This window comes from Chiloscyllium punctatum, chromosome 6 (genome assembly GCF_047496795.1).
Source record: "Chiloscyllium punctatum isolate Juve2018m chromosome 6, sChiPun1.3, whole genome shotgun sequence".
NCBI classification, from domain to species: domain Eukaryota; kingdom Metazoa; phylum Chordata; class Chondrichthyes; order Orectolobiformes; family Hemiscylliidae; genus Chiloscyllium; species Chiloscyllium punctatum.
Genome location: NC_092744.1, coordinates 24746971 through 24763452, shown reverse-complemented (window position 1 = coordinate 24763452; position 16482 = coordinate 24746971). Strand labels below are relative to the sequence as shown.

The window sequence follows — 16482 nt, the reverse complement described above, 5'->3', positions numbered from 1 at the left end:
ATCTAATCAAGGGGTTTATGGTAGTTAATATGTAACAGATATCTGGGAGTGAGTTACAGTCTGTAAACTAACCAGAGGTTTTGAGGTTATTTATATGTGGAATAGCAGATACACAGGATGAGTTCCAGGCTGGCATCTAATCAAAAGCTTCAGGTGAATTCCTTTCTTTACTTGCGGTTTATCTTTCTAAAAAGTAGAATAACAGATACTCAGAGCTGAGTTATAGACAGAAATCTAATTGAGAGGTTCAGGGTGGTTTATATATATATATAGATTATCAGAATCCCAGAATCCGAATTGAGCTCAAACTCAAATCAAACCCAAACTCAGGAGTGAGTTACGGATTATGATCAAATCAAGGGGGTCCAACAGAATTTAAAATAACAGACAGATGGGAGTGAATTAGACACTGGAATTTAATTGAAGGATTTGGTGTGGATTATGCAGTGTATTGACTAACACAAACCTGGGCGTGAGTTAGATATTATAATATAGTCAAGGGATTAAGGTGAAATATGCATAAAATAACAGTTACCTGTAGTGAGTTACAGATTGGAACCTTAACCCGTTTTGGCTTTTGCATTTTGAAAACAATGTGACTTATATATAGAATAACAGATATTTGGGAGTGAGTTTCAGAATGAAATCGAATTGGCGGTTCAGTGTGATTTATGTACAGATTAATAGATACTTGGGAATGTGGTACAAGCTAAAATCTAATCAAAGGTTTCAGGGGTTTCATATCTACAATAACAGACCACCTGGAATATGTTATAGGCTGGAGTCTACTGTAGGGATCAGGATGTTCATCAATAAAATAGATACCCAGGAATGAATTACAGACTAGATTTTAAAGAGAAACCAAAAGAGCAGGGGATGTCTTTTGAAAGTACTATAACAAAAAAAGTAAGAAAATGACACATTTAATTTATTTTTTAAAAAAAGCTTCAAGCTTGACTTAATGCCTGCTGTTAAAACAGCTACACACAAAATGATAAAAGGAGGTAGGTTAAAAAACAGGAAATTACATAGATTGATCCATGACAACACTCTAATCCGTAATCAGCCATGCCCTGCAGCTATTTAAGGAAAGAATATTCTTCACATCACTCAGTTCAATCATAACCATTTAGACAGATACACAAGTGGGTTCTATAGAGGAGCAGAACTTATCAAGCTCCCAAATAACACACGCTACGTCCCCACTTTTTGTCCCCAACCCCTAACCACCCCCTCCCCCTCACAGGATAATTCATAATGTAGAAATCCTTTTCTTCTTTTTGGCTTTTGCATTTTTAAAACAAACAAAACGCCACCAAAATGATTGAAGGCCGGGCACACGTGACTGAGTAACATCTGTGACCACCTCCTTAGCACTGATGTGTCAACTTCCAGCCTGCCTTCACTTCCAGCTTCGTCCTTTGCTGCCAATCTACCAAGCGTTTGATTAAGATAAACATATGTGCAACTGCCTTCCCCCACCAAACAACCAAGGACAAGGTTGGAACATTGAGCAAAATCCAGGGTGTGGGGAAGAAGGGTTTCTGATAGTGTCAGGACAGTAATCTGCCATCCATACCTGGCCTGGCATGTGTGCACCTCCAGACGCATAGCAATGAGGTTGCCTGTTAACTGCCCTCGGAAATGGCCGAGTGAGCCACTCAGATCAGAGGTCTTTAGAAATGGGCAATAACCGATGGCCTTGGCAATGATGTCCACATTCATGAAAGAATTGCAGGAAATATCCACACCATCTTGGGACTATTGGAATAAATTCAGGACTGGAGCCATGGGGGAGGGGTCAGGTGTGGTTGGCAGGGGAGGAGCAAGATGTTGGGAACACCCTTTTTGATTGGAAGTCTTGTCTGGCGCTGAACCCTTTCACATCTCTCACAAGGATTTTATCTCCAAAAAGATCCTGCAGCAGCCCACCCTCCATTGTCCTTTTTCTCCTTTCTGTCATCTCCCTCGGTCCCCTTGCCCCCTCCCTCCCTCTTCTCTCACCCTCTCTTGATCCTTCCCAGCAGGTTTCAAAAAGACTTTTCGCCAGAAGAAATGCTCCATTTTCTCATGTTCCCAAAGTGATATTATGGATTCCTTTTGGACCAGTCAGTTCAACAGGAATAGATCCTCAAAGGAAATTCTTCAGATTAAATATTAGTGAATTGAAATAAACCCATTAATTGACGAGTCTCAGAGCCTAACACTAGTTTGTAGTCAAAATGTGAATACACTTCTGTAAATTAAGCCACCCAGCCACACACTGAACCTTTCCACTAAACTAGTGATAGAATTGCTATGTTGTTCTATCAGAGTTGAAATTAGTAGTAATTCTCCTTTAAAATATTGTTTTCCCTTTGTTATGAACAAAACATTTATCCCATTGTTAAACTATCAATAATGACTGCCCCTTTCTTTTCCAGGCCAGGTGCTTTGCTTCTGATGATCAGAAAGAAAACTAAGCTTTTGGGGAAAAAATGGTGGTTCATTTGCCTACTGATACCAGCAATAACCTCCCCACCCCCAACCCCATCCCTGGCCATTCCAACAACTATCTTTACCATCGCACAGAGCAGCAGCATCATGTTCTCCCTCAGTAACTCCCTCCCTCTATTCAGTTCTGGCACAGTGTAGCCAGCAGGAAAATAACCCCAGCACCTTCAGGACATCCTGATGCTAAGAGGTCTTCACAGCTGGTTTCGATGTTGAGGGTTTTCCCTCCAAGACCCTTGCCACGCACACAAAGTTTACCGGGACTTAAAAAAAAATCATCACTATCATCTCAAGATACGCAACACAGGCTTTGTTATATTGCATTAGTCCTTTTATATCCGTGACATCAAGAGGCTTTTTCCTTTAAAGGTTAGAAATCTCTCTAAATTGTCGACTTCCATATGTCAGTGCGAGTGTGAACAGAATGCGTGCTCTCCGTCTTGTTACCAGTTCATCATCGAGTTCCTGTTCAGGGTCATGAAGAAAACTTGGCTGCTTCCACCCGAACGCACAGATGCAAAGAAGACCTGGGAAATTAGAGAGGGTTAGTCCTCAGATTGCATTATTAGCAGAATGCACAGGATTGATTTACAGGCTGGAATGTAATCGAGACGTTTATATATATCTAGGATAACAGATACACAGGAGTGAATTACAGGCTGGAATGTAATTGAGGGGTTTATTGATATAGAACAACAGATACCCAGGAGTGAGTTACAGACTGGGATCTAATTGTGAGTTTCAGGGGATTATGTATAGAATAACAGATATCTAGGACTGAATTACAGATTGGAGTTGGGGCTGATGTTGTCTTTAAACTGTGCAACCTTGACGTTGCAACAAAATCTAGATGTTCCTGCACAGACTGAACACTAGTCTTCCCCATTATGTTATCACATTTGCAGATATGAATGAAATATTAAAGGGTTGCTCCACTTAAACAAATATAGGTCATACACACAAATGAAAGGAGGGGAATCATCGATCTGGTGCTCCTTTGTCTACAATGTTCAGCTCTACAAAGTGCAGACTAACCTCACAGTCATCAAGGGAAATAGACATTGATCATGCTTTCAACCCAATGTTAATGTAGTTGATTGCAGTTTCATCGAGGACAGGAATAGCTTCTCACCTTGTCATTTCTCTCACACAGAAACTTCAGGCGTTGCGCTCTCTTGTGCATGAAAACCCCATCCAGGTGCCCAGTCTCCACTGACCGAATCTCAATGGCCTTCTCGCCCCAGCCCATTATTTGACTGGAATGGATGTAGGCTACAGTGAAGAAACAGGAAGCTTCATTATGCAGGTGGCTGTCACTGAGGGATAGGCAAACAATGAGAGGAAGCTCTCTATGTCCTTACCAACAGATGTGGGCATCTCCCCCCATTGCAACACAATGTCCTTGGTGATTCGCCCATAAGTATTGACATAAACACCCTCATCCTCATAACACAGCAGCATTTCCATCCCATCCGTTTTGGGGAGAATGATGAGAGCATGAGGTGTGACGTTGCCCTGAATCTGGTTTGAAAATTTTCACAAACATCATTAATCAACATGGAGAAAGATAAAAGCCGAGACAGAAAGGGCAATCAGGGAAGGAAAGAGTCAGCAAGTCAAGTAAGACAGACAAAGACACAGAAAAAAATGGTTAGAGAGAGAAACAGAGAGAGAGAGAGAGAGAGAGAGAGAGGAGAAGGACAGCGACTGAGATGGTAGGAGAAAGAGAGAAATAGAGATCTATAAAAGATGACAGGATTCTGTCTTTCAAAATTAAGTTGACTTTTACATTGACCAAGAAAAATGAAGGAGATTAGCTTAAAAGTTCCAGACCAGAAGTGTTTAGTTAAAATTCTGAATGTATTAGTTAAAGTTGAGCAAGTTTAGGCTTGGTTATATGATGATATCAGGGAGAAGACTATCAGATTCTCATGACTGAGAATTGAAGCCCCAGTGAAGCTGAACCCTATATGGAATAGAGAAGGGAATTCTCCCTGATATTCAAGTAGAGTGGTGGGATGCTATTGGAAGTAATGAGATTGTATTTTATTGTGAAGCGTTTGAGTTTCAGTGATCTTGTCAAAACCAAATAAAAATAGGATCTCTCAAGCCAGATTTCAATCTGGATCTGATTTGTCCAGTAATAACATCAGCTGGAGTTATAACAGAAGGGTGGTCGGAGCAGAGGCAATGGTAACTTTCACAAAGGATTGGATAAATATTTCAAATGCAACAATCTAGAGGACAATGGGGAGGAAAGAGTGAGAATAACTGAATAGTTATTTCAAAGAACTGGCTCAGATATCATGGCAAATGACATCCTTCAGTGTGATATCATTCTAAATCATTACAACACAGACTATGTTGTAGGGTTACATGTTACTTGGACTGTGACAACTGGGACAGAAGGCTTCTCAAACATGGATCAGAGTGTGAGAACAGTGGAACATTGCACTTACATGTGACGGTATGTAAATGTCATAGACATTCCCTGAATCGACATCGATCACGTGGAAACCAGTGTGAGACCCATAGATAACCTTTAACCTTTGCCCCTCTTCCACCGTCAGGTCAACCAATAATGGTTTGTGTTGAAGATCTGCAAAAGACTGTCGAGAGAAGCTCATTATTTGAAATGGCTGATGAAAGCTTTGGAAAAACAATAACATGAGTTTGTTTTATCAAAGTTGTACCTTGAAGGCCATGAATTTGTGATAAGGCTTTGGTGCCCAGGCATAAATTTCTACTGCATTCTTCAAAGCGATTACGAGGAACCTAATCCTCTCGTATTTAACTGCAAATTGAAAGGAAACAAAAGAATTGGTGGAATTGGCAAAAAGGGATAGAACATAGATCATAGAAAATTACAGCACAGAACCGGCCCTTCGGCCCATGATGTTTTGCCGAGGATTATTCCTAATCTAAAATAAAATAACCTAGTCTGTGCACTTCCCAATTCACTGCTGTCCATGTGCATGTCCAGCAGTCGCTTAAATGTCCCGAATGACTCCTCTTCTACCACCACCGCTGGCAATGCATTCCAAGCATTCACGGATCACAGCAGAGGTAAGGAGACAAAAGGAGAAATTGTTGAAGGAATTCAGCAGGTCTGACCACATCTGTGGAGAGAAAGCAGAGTTAACATTTCGTTAACATTAACTCTGTTGTTCTCTCCACAAATGCAGCTAGAGCTGCTGAGTTTCTCCAGAAATCTGTTTTGGTTTCAGATTTCCAGCATCCACAGTTTTATGTTTTGGCTTATTTCAGAGGTGAGAGGAATTCTTTTTAAACTCAGTGCATTATTACTCTCTATAATACTCTGCCTGAGAGAGCAATGGAGGCAAATTCAATAGGAACTTTGAGAAGTAGATTAGTAACTTCCAAATTACTTGTAAAGTAAAAATAGCGAGTATGTGGGACTAATCGAATCTTATGAATTAGATTACTTACAGTGTGGAAACAGGCCCTTCGGCCCAACAAGTCCACACCGACCCGCCGAAGCGCAACCCACCCAGACCCATTCCCCTACATTTACCCCCCCTCCTACACTACGGGCAACTTAGCATGGTCAATTCACCTAACCTGCACATTTTTGGACTGTGGGAGGAAACCGAAGCACCCAGAGGAAACCCACGCAGACATGGGGAGAATGTGCAACTACACACAGTCAGTCGCCTGAGGCGGGAATTGAACACATGTCTCTGGCGCTGTGAGGCAGCAGTGCTAACCACTGTGCCACTGTGCCGCCCACTTATAGTTTGGAAAGAAGACAAGCTCCATGTGAAAAAGACTTGCTGTGGGCCCCACAATAACTAAAAGCTCTTTATACCATAATGATGTTATTGGGCATGTGTACTTAGGTAAGCTCAGACCCTATTTAAGAACTTTTGTGAGAAACAGGGAGATTGAAACAAAGGTGAGGCAAATAATTTTGTCTTCACAGAGGAGGATACAAACAACATCCCAAGAACGTTGGGAAATACACTGTCTAGTGAAAGACAGGAACTGAAGAAAATCACAATTAATACAATAATGGTGTTGGGCAAACTGATGGGATTAAAGGCTAATTAAACCCCATGGGCTGACAATATATTTCCCAGAGTACTTAAGGAAGTGGCTTTAGCAATAATGGAAGCAATGGTTGTCATCTTTCAAGATTCTATAGACGATGAATAGTTCCAGTGGATTGCTCAGTAGCTGGTGTAAACCCATTGTTTAAAAATGGAGGTAGAGTCAAAACAGGGAATTATAGGCTAGCTGGCCTGAAATCAATAGCGAGGAAAATATTAAGTACACTATAAAGGATTCGATAGCAGACCATTTGGAAAACAGTGATTAAATTGGAGAGAGCACAGAGTTATGAAAGGGAAGTCATGCTTGACACATCCATTGGAATTTTTCAAGGATTATTATCTGAACTGGGCGAACCAGTGCTTGTGGTTTACTTTGACTTTCAGAAGGCTTTCAATAAAGTCCCATATAAAGAGATTAGCAGGCAAAATTAAAGCTGTAGTGTATTGACAAGAATAAAGAGCAAGAATGAATAGGTTATTTTCTGAGTGGCAGCCCTGTGACCAGTGGGGTAAATGCAGGGATCAGTGCTTGGATCCCAGCTATTCACAATATATGTTTATGATTTAGACGATGGAACCAAATATTATACCTCCAATTTTGCAGTCAGCATAAAGCTGGGTGGAGGATGCCGAGATATTTCAGTGTAACTTGGACAAGTTGAGTGAGTGGGTAAATGCATATAGTATAGATTAGATTAGATTCCCTACAGTGTGGAAACAGACCCTTCAGCCCAACAAGTCCACACCAACCCTCCAAAGTGTAAACCACCAGACCCATTACCCTCTGACTAATGCACCTAACACTATGGGCAAGTTAGAATGGCCAATTCACCTAACCTGCACATCTTTGGACTGTGGGAGGAAACCGGAGCACCCGGAGGAAACCCACACAGACACGGGGAGAATGTGCAAACTCCACGCAGACAGTTGCACAAAGTTGGAATTGAGCCTGCGTCCCTGGTGCTGTGAGGCAGCAGTGCTAACCACTGAGCCACCATGCTGAGGTTATCCACTTTGGTGGCAAAAATCAGGAAGGTGGATTATTATCTGAATGGTGATAAATTGGGAAAGGGGGCAGTGCAATGAAACATGAAATTACACATAGAGGCACAGCAAGTGGTGAAGAAGGCAGAGGACATGTTAGCCTTCATAGCCAGAGGACTTGAGCACATAAGCACAAATTTCTTGCTGCAATTGTACAGGGCCTTGGTGAGACACACCTAGAGTATTATGTGCTAGCATGGTCTCCTAATCTGAGGAAGGATGTTCTGACTGTGGAGGGAGTGCAGTGAAGGTTTACCTCCTGGGATGGCAGGACTGACGTATGAAGAGGGACTGAATTGGTTAAGATATTTAGTCTCGTTTAGAAGAATGAGGAATGACCTCAAGAAAGCCTGTAAGATTTTAACAGGACCAGACAAGGAAAATGCAGCAAGGATATTCCCAATGACTGGGGAGTGCAGAAGAAGGGGTCTCAGTCTAAGAATATGGGTAAGCCATTCAAAAGTGAGAGGAGGAGAAATTTCTTTACACAGATAGTGATGAGCCTGTGAAATTCTCTGCCATAGAAAGAGGCAAGGCCAAAATATTGAATATAGTTCTTAGAGCTAAAGAGATCAAAGAGTGTACGGCGAAAGAGGGTATAGGGCACAGAGCAGAATGTCAGCCATGATCATGCTGAATGGTCTACTCCTGTTGCTATTTTGTATCTTACTCACTAAATGCTTAACTCACTTAGTAAATAAGGCTGATGCTTGTTAAGATTTTAACTCAGTTTTATCTTTTGTTTGTGGGGTATAAATGTTTGTAGCCTATCCCTAATTTCTCTTAAAAAGTGGGGGTCATCACTTCCTTTGAATCACTTCTGTTCTTGACCTGGGATTAATATTATGGAATGGAAACCTGCAACCCATTCTAAAAGATGGGAGATGTAACAGCAATCTAGGTTTGTTCAATATATCATTTCAGTTGCATGACACTGTAATCTTTTGCTGTAAATTCTGGGTCTAATGGTCCTGCTCCACAGCTACCTGATGATGGAACAAGGACTGTCATTAGAATCTCTGCTTTTCCTGATACCTGTGGCTTAGATCTTGGTCTGCAGGGAACAATTTCAAAAGTTGGGGATGATAGGAAATTTTGGAAAGATTGTGAACTATGAGGAGGATAGTTTGGAACTGCAAAAGGATGTGGACAGGTTGGTGGAATGGATAGACATATGACGAATGAAATTTAATGCAGAGAGGCATGATGTGATTAATTGCAATGGAAAGGACACAGACAGAAAATAGAAGGTAAAGCTGTCAATTCTTCAGGGGGTGTAGGAGCAGAGGGACCTGAAAGTATTTGCGCTTAAATAATTGAAGGTTGCAGGACAGGTTGAGAGCACAGGGCAAGATATGAGGAACTTCAGTTACGTTCAAAAATTGGAGGAGTTGGGACTTGCTGCCTTGAAGAGAAAAAAGTTGAGAGGAAATTTGATAGAGATATGCAAAATGTGTTATGAAGAATGGTTTGATTCCTGATAAAGGGCTTTTGCCTGAAACGCTGATTTTCCTGCTCCTCAGATGCTGCAGTGCTTTTCCAGCACCACTCTAATCTTGACCAGACCTGTAATGTCAACTCTGCTTTCTGTCCACAAATGCTACCAGAGCTGCTGAGTTTCTCTAGCAATTTCTGTTTTTGTTGCAAAATCATAAGGAATCTGGACAGAGTAAAGAGGGAGAAGCTGTTCCTATTGGTGGAGATATTGCAAACCAGAGCATACAGGTATTAGGTAATACTAAAACGAAATAATGGCAACAAGAGGAAATCTTTGTCATGCAGTGACTGGTTAAGATCTCGAATATGCCACCTCAATGTGGTGGAGGCTGATCCAACTGAAGCTTCCAGAAGGAGTTGGGTCTCTAAGTGAAAAAGAAAAAAGTGCAGGTCAATGGAGCAGAGACAAAGATGCGACAATAAGTAAATCGTTCCTGCAGAGGGCCAACATGGACATGATGGACCGAATGGTCTCCTCCTATAGTGTCACAATTCCACATTGCCTAACTCAATGACCAATTCTCTGCCAGTATAGAAAAGGGGAAGTGATTAGTTGTTGGAGAATTGAGCCCAATGGATCAGAGACCACAAAGGAGGATCATAGTGAAATTGACAAGCAGTTTATTACACAAAGTGATATCATGGAAGAGAAATTAACCAGGCTGAGGTAGAACTGATTCTCTGCACAGGTGGCCAAATGCTCTTCCCCGAACAGAAAGTGTCGGCATACTTTTATAGGGGTACAACACAAAGGTGATAATTGTAAAGCAGCTACAGTACAATGGTGAAAGTTGTAAACAGATTAAAACAAGAATAAACAGAATGGAAATTAATCAAGAGACCAGCAGTAGCAATTCATTTATAATTGACACAGGAGATTCCAGCCATCTCTGTGAGTGGGTGAGAATGTCTTCTGGAGGATTCTTCATTGTATTTCTCGGCTGCGCAAGTATGTGAAAATGTCCCTTCTCCTGGCATTCAGGTGCATCCATTCTGTTACTACTATGAGCGAAGTCTTCGAGGCCTGTTTGTTTATGCGGTATCGGTTTCAATGGGAAATGAGCCTGCCCTTAATGTGTTGGGACTGCAGTGCTAATCGGGGCTGGGAGCTGATTATGAAAAGCTATTTTAGGGAGTGTATTCCCTGGGCTAGAAAGGGCTTGGCCATGTCTGGTTTTTACGTTAGCCTGTTTGGTCAAGACTGGAGCACTCTGGGTAGTTTCTGTATATGTTGGCAGGCTTGATTTCTGTGTTTTGCAGGCCACCTTCCGTGGCCATGCTGTGGGTGAGTAGGGTGGCAGACCCTTTTCCCACATTGTTTAACATCTGCAAAGTCTATGATGATCAAGTAATGCACAACAAATTTATTACATACCAACTTTGTAATGTACGCAGCCCTCCAAATCACCAACTGTGGTCCAACCCTGTTTCTTCTCCACCTCAGGATCATTGTGCAATATCCTATTCTTCAGCCAAGACAGGTAATACACTCTCAACTTATTCTTCTTACCTGTTCAGTGGATAGAATGCATCAAAATGAACTTTTCTTTTCACAGCACCAGGTCACAGTTTGTCTGGCACAATTGTTACGTGTTAAATCTCAGCTGATCTTTGCTGCTGTCCTTTTCAGTAAGTTGCATTTTCATGACTTTTGAATAATGAATAAAGTTTACTCTGCCTCCACCTTTCCAAACCTCAGAAAGACTTTAAGTCAGTTGGATTAATTTGTTAAACTTGAATTATCAAAAGTTTCTTTTAAGCTGTCTACTAATGGCTGACATGGACCAGGCATATATGCCAAGTGATCCCTTACCAGAAATCGTCACAAGAATGTTGAGACCCTCCAGAACATCCATCTGATGGAAGCGCCTCCTATTGATGAGGTTGTAAACCTTCCCCTGGCCACTTCTGTCCAGTAACATTAAACCATTTTCTGTGCCCACCAACAGGTTCACTCCTGTAACACAAAGAAAACCAGAATAGCTGTTAGGAAAAGATTGGTGTCCGGTAGAAATAAATCAGATGCAATCTTTCCTGATGTCTAAGCTTTTCGTCCTCACCAAGAACATGGCCAACTTGGGGCAGATTCTTATCCTTCCTATTGCCTCAAATTCTGCTTTTATTTGTTCACACCACTTCCATCAAGATGATCACCATGGTTTGGGGAAATATTTAACCAGCTCAATCTAACTGCTGATGGGAATGCGTAGTCAAGCTTACAAAGTGCAGTCACACCAGTTCCTGCTCAATTGAAATCAGATGCTGTCTGACAGCATCACAGCCCAACATGGACAAGGACTGAATGGGGGACATACATTGACAAACAGACACACTCGCACCCTAGGAATATATGTGAGCCCAGCCAGAGCCATCCACATCCCATGAATGGAAGAAAAAAGCCCATTTACACAAACAATACTATTATGAAGGTAGTACCAATTTTCTTTTACCCAATGACGCTGAAGGAATGTGAATATATTTACAAGTTAGGATAATGAGTGAATTGGAGATAAACTTGAGGTAGTAGTTTTCCCATTTATATGATGCTAAGCTCTTTTGAGATTGTAGTGGTCATGGGTTTGGAAAGTGTTGTCGAAGGAGCTTTGTCTTGGATGGTGTCAAGCTGCTTGAGTGTTGTTAGAGCTGCACCCTTTGGGCAAATGGGGAGTATACCAACACACTCGTAACTTGTACCTTGTGGATGATGAAAGCCTTTAGGCAATCAGGAAATGGACCACTTGCTGTGGACTTCCTCGCTTTGAACTTATTCATGTAATCACAGGATTTATATGGCAAATTCAGTTTTTGGTCATTAGTAGATCCAAAGATGTAGACAGTGGGGATTCAGAAATATCATTAAATGTCAAGGGTAGATGGCTACAGTTTTGCTTGTTGGAGATAGTCATTGTCAAGACTCTTATTTGCTGTGAATGTTACTTGCCATTTGCCTGTGCAATCCTGGATATTGTCTAGATCTTTGGACATGGAGTGCGCAAGTACCCAAGGTTTTATGAACAGTGCAGAACATTGCACAATTGTCAGCAAATATCCCCACTTCTGACCTTATGATGGAAGGAAGGTCATTGATGAAGCAACTGAAGAAGGTTGGACCTAAGACACTACCCTGAGGAGCTCCTGCTGAGATGCCCTGGAGCTGAAATGACTGACCCCTACAACCACAACCATCGTCCTTTGTGTTCTGTATAAGTCCAATATTTAGTGGACCCAGATAAACCATATTGCACACTGAGGCTCCAGATGCCACTCCGACCTACCTAATAACCTGAGCATGAGTAGAGACGGAGTTCAGCAAGTTCAGTCTGGTGACAAGTATGTAGGGGACAGTGGCTGAAGCCTAGCACTGATCTCAGTCTAGATGCTTCTGCTGCTGCCCCAGCAGATAAAAGTACAAGCGTGGGTGAAGAGCAGAGTGGGATTAATGTGAGACCTCTCATGGTCACTTGAATGATTCCATTGAGGAGAACAGGGAGTTCTCAGGGGTAAGAATGGAGATGATAGGCAGCTCACCCCAGAGTGCGGCACAGAGTATTTCAGAGTTGAACCGCTTCTTGTATTTCCGAATCTCCGGGGTGTCACTATGGGGTCGGATGTTTGTTGGGTTGACATTTACCACAGAGATCTTCCGAACTTCATTCAGCTTTGCCTGTTCCTGTCGGAGCATCTCACTGGAGAACATTGCTGGAAAAACATAAGAGCCAATTAAAGTCACTGGAGGAAAGGGCACCCTGAGGTATAACTAATGATACCAGAGAACTACCCTGACCACTGCGAATTCTCTGTTTCATGGTAGGATATGCAGCAGCAAAGTTGTGCACAGCAAGATCCCACAAAGATCAATGCAGTAATGACTAGATTGTATCCTTTATTGATGCTAACTGCCAGTTAACTTTTGGCTGAGTACTGGGGAGAACTTTGCTGCCCTTCATGGAAATAATGTGGTGGTATTTTTCACCTTTGGCTGAGGGGGATGGATGGGTCTTCTCCAATGGATGGATTGCTTGCCAGTGAAGCACATCCTCTGGATTGCACTGTTGGTGTCAGTGGATCATGGGATCAGGTCCTCAAGAATGAATCTCACAGCATTGTAAAAACGGAGCTGGAAGTGCTATCCACAGAATCCTGACACTGATTTATTTTCTCTCTTGTGGACAGCTAGACCCCTTACCCTACACCTCCCTCCCCCACCACCAAAAGAACGCCATGTTCTGCATGTTGTTTTGTGGGTTGCACATGTTACTTTGCCGACTCCTTTCCTCTCGTTGCTCATTTCCAGCAGGCAGCAAAGAGCGGATCATTACAGCAAATCAAGCTCAACTAACGTCAGTCAAGACGACTGCCAGGTACTGCTGAGAAAAACGTTTTTAAAAAGCCACTGAATTGTAAAGCAATTGCTTTAACAATTCAGATCCTTGGTGGTGAATTTAACCTCAGCATCACCATGCCTCAGGTGAGGGTCAAGGTCAAGAAGGTGGGTCACCTTAGCTGGTACGGAATCAGACCTGAGCCATTACCATCAATCTGCATTGCAAACCAGCCATTCAGCCAAATGAGCTATCCAACTCTAAGTGGACTACCAATCCAAAGACTCAAACCAATGCTTAGCAGATATCAGTTCAAATCCCAATTCTGCATTGAGTGAGATTCAATGCAATTATAAAAAATCCAATTAAGAAAGACAACTCAGTAATGAAGGCACAATTGATTGTGAAAACCTGTCTGGTTCACTAGTGTCCTTAAAGGCAACTGGTGTTGTCTACATATGATTCCTAATGCATAGTAAATATGGTTGCCTCTGAAGTTCCTTATGAAACCCCAGCACATCACTCAGTAAAAGGATATCTAGGGATGGGCCATAAACATCAGCCCTGATAGATACTCCCAAATCCCATGTAAAGAATAAGATGACAGGCCTATGATTTGGGGAATGGCTTTAAGACCAGGACATTCTTACTGAGCTCAGAGTGCTATCTCTCAGCCAAGACTGACATCTTATCATTGCCCTGGCAAATGCAAATCTATGGATGGTTCTGCAAAGGTTTGACCCTGAGGTGGACACTGTCCTTACCCGTTGCAATTGGCACTTACCTGTTGCTGATGACTCTTCCTCACTGCCACTGGGTGATGTCTGAAATACCCTGGGGTCCACAAATGGAGTGAAGGATGATTTTGTGCCTGTGCCCCGGCCATACTGCAACACAGAAATACACCGTTTCACTCCAATTATTGTATCTTGGTGAAGCACTAATGCCTTGGAGCTTAAAGCAATAACAAAACCCACCTTTACGTCATATCTTTAGTTAAGTAAATTATCACTAGATATTTCACAGGAGCATTATCGACTACAGCGCTGATCACAATTAAAGCAACATGAGGAGATATTTGGACAGGTGATCAAAAAGTTAGGATTTAAGGATAGTTTTCAAGGAGATAGACAGCAAAAAGGAGACACAGCAATATGCCCTCTAATTTCTGCTTGCTGTGCACAGCTGTTTTACTCAATGGAACAGTCCATTTAAGAGTGAGGTGCTGTCATGTATGCCCTCATCTTAAAGGGAACATTGCCCACGAGCAGCCTCTGATCTTCATACAGCACATTCTCAATTGCAACATAACCACAAACTGTCACAATTTTGAAGGAACATTGGTAGAGAGGTGGAAAGGTTTAGGAAGGAGCTTCCAGAGTTTAGGCTACAGGCAACTGAAGATGCATTTGCCAGTTCTGGAGAGATCAAATTTGGGGTTGCAGAAGACACCAGAATTGAGAAAGCACCAAACTCTTAAAGGATTGAAGGTTTAAGGAAAGAGGTTAGAGAGATAAGGAGCAAGTGAGGCCATGAAGGGATCTGAAAGCAAGGCCAACTTCAGGGCCTAACTACTGCCATCTGTTCCATGAAGGAGTTTTGTTAGAGTCCAATGTGAACCACTTGTTCAGTGACCTAGCCAAATTGGAATCATTAGACTGGCTGACTACAGCTTGAAATACATCCAGTCATTCAAATGGAGAGAAGCAGACACATGGAGAAACCACCAAGCAAGTTCTCCTCCAAGCTTTACACCATCCTGACTTGGAAATATATCACAGTTCCTTTGGTGTCACTGGGTCAAATCCTGGAACGCCCTCCCTAATAGGTAGGTAGACCCCCATGGTCTACCTACACCAAATGCAGTTGAAGAAGGTAGCTCACCACTACCTTCTCAACAGAAATTACAAGTGGAAGATAAATACTGGTCTAGTCAATAGCATCCACATCCTATGAAAATAAAATTTTAAAATTATCAGCAGCCATAATATCTTGATCTGAGTGGCCTGAAGGAATTTAAAACGTGATTGACTCTTAACTGCCCTCCAGGCAATTAAGGATGGGCAATAAATGCTAATTTGCTGGTGATGCTTACATTTTGGGGAATGAATCACACAAAATTTGTTAAGTTAGATTTAGAACGTGGTGTCCAGGTTTAAAACCAGCATTGCAGATGATAATAGAAACCATATAACATCCCTCAGAAACATGATTATTTTCAGACAGCAAAGCACCCAAAACAATAAATTAAATGACCAGATCGTGTGTGTCGTTTCAATTGTTGGTTGATAAATAGATACTACTCTAACCATGGTGTACTGAAACTCCCATAGTCCAACTCTTGCCCAGCACTGTCTCAGTACTAAAGATTCAACAGTGCAGCATTCCCATAATATCGATCCTTCGACAGCGCAGCACTCCTTCAGTACTGAATCTTCCACAATGTGGCATTCTCTTAGCCCTCAACCACTGACAATATGGTGCTCCTTCAGTATTGACACACTGACAATGTGGTGCTCCCTCAGTATTGCATGAAAACGACTGCATCTTTGGTTCAAATTAGAAAAGTTGAGCAGAGTGAAGACATTCTGAAATCCTGAGCAGACTGAGTTGAAGATGCTTTTCATCCAAAATTGACTGAGTGTCAAAGCTGTTGGCAGTTTACAAATTATTTCTACATCTCCCTCGATTTCTTCCAAGTGTTCCTCCCTTTTGTGACCTTCCCTTTGCACTTTGTTCAAGTGTTAGTTGTTCATGTACAATGTGTAAGAGATTCCAACAGAGAGCAAGATGTGGTCACCCTCTGTTCATTTGCCTATGTTATTTGGTAGAGGTCACTACGAGGAGCAATGCTGGTTTTCAGCTTCTTTCAGTGTGGGGGCCCAGGTTTAAATCAGCTTTGATCTGCCAATGCAATATCTCTTTTATTGCAAAACATAGAATAGACATTGAACTAGGGTCAAAATGTCCTTTTGAGATTCACTAAAGTACTATCTTTTGATGTGTTGCAGGATTTTGGTTTTGGGAGCTTGGTTTTGATTTTTTGTGGTTTT

The 16482-nt window shown here is 42.0% G+C and overlaps 1 protein-coding gene across 8 annotated transcripts in view; it reads right to left on the bottom strand.

Moving 5' to 3' along the window:
- Positions 1-1236: 1236 nt before the first annotated feature.
- LOC140478784 (TRAF2 and NCK-interacting protein kinase-like) overlaps positions 1237-16482 on the bottom strand; it is a 245463-nt gene continuing 230217 nt past the window's right edge. For all 8 annotated transcript variants that reach the window (XM_072572152.1, XM_072572154.1, XM_072572155.1 and 5 more), the window contains 9 exons: positions 14214-14316; positions 12636-12806; positions 10921-11064; positions 10483-10617; positions 5187-5287; positions 4953-5102; positions 3855-4014; positions 3626-3765; positions 1237-3020 (listed from right to left, as the gene is read on the bottom strand). In XM_072572152.1, coding sequence (XP_072428253.1) covers positions 2937-3020; positions 3626-3765; positions 3855-4014; positions 4953-5102; positions 5187-5287; positions 10483-10617; positions 10921-11064; positions 12636-12806; positions 14214-14316 — 1188 coding nt within the window. In that variant the 3' untranslated portion in view covers positions 1237-2936. The remainder of the gene's footprint in view (positions 3021-3625; positions 3766-3854; positions 4015-4952; positions 5103-5186; positions 5288-10482; positions 10618-10920; positions 11065-12635; positions 12807-14213; positions 14317-16482) is intronic.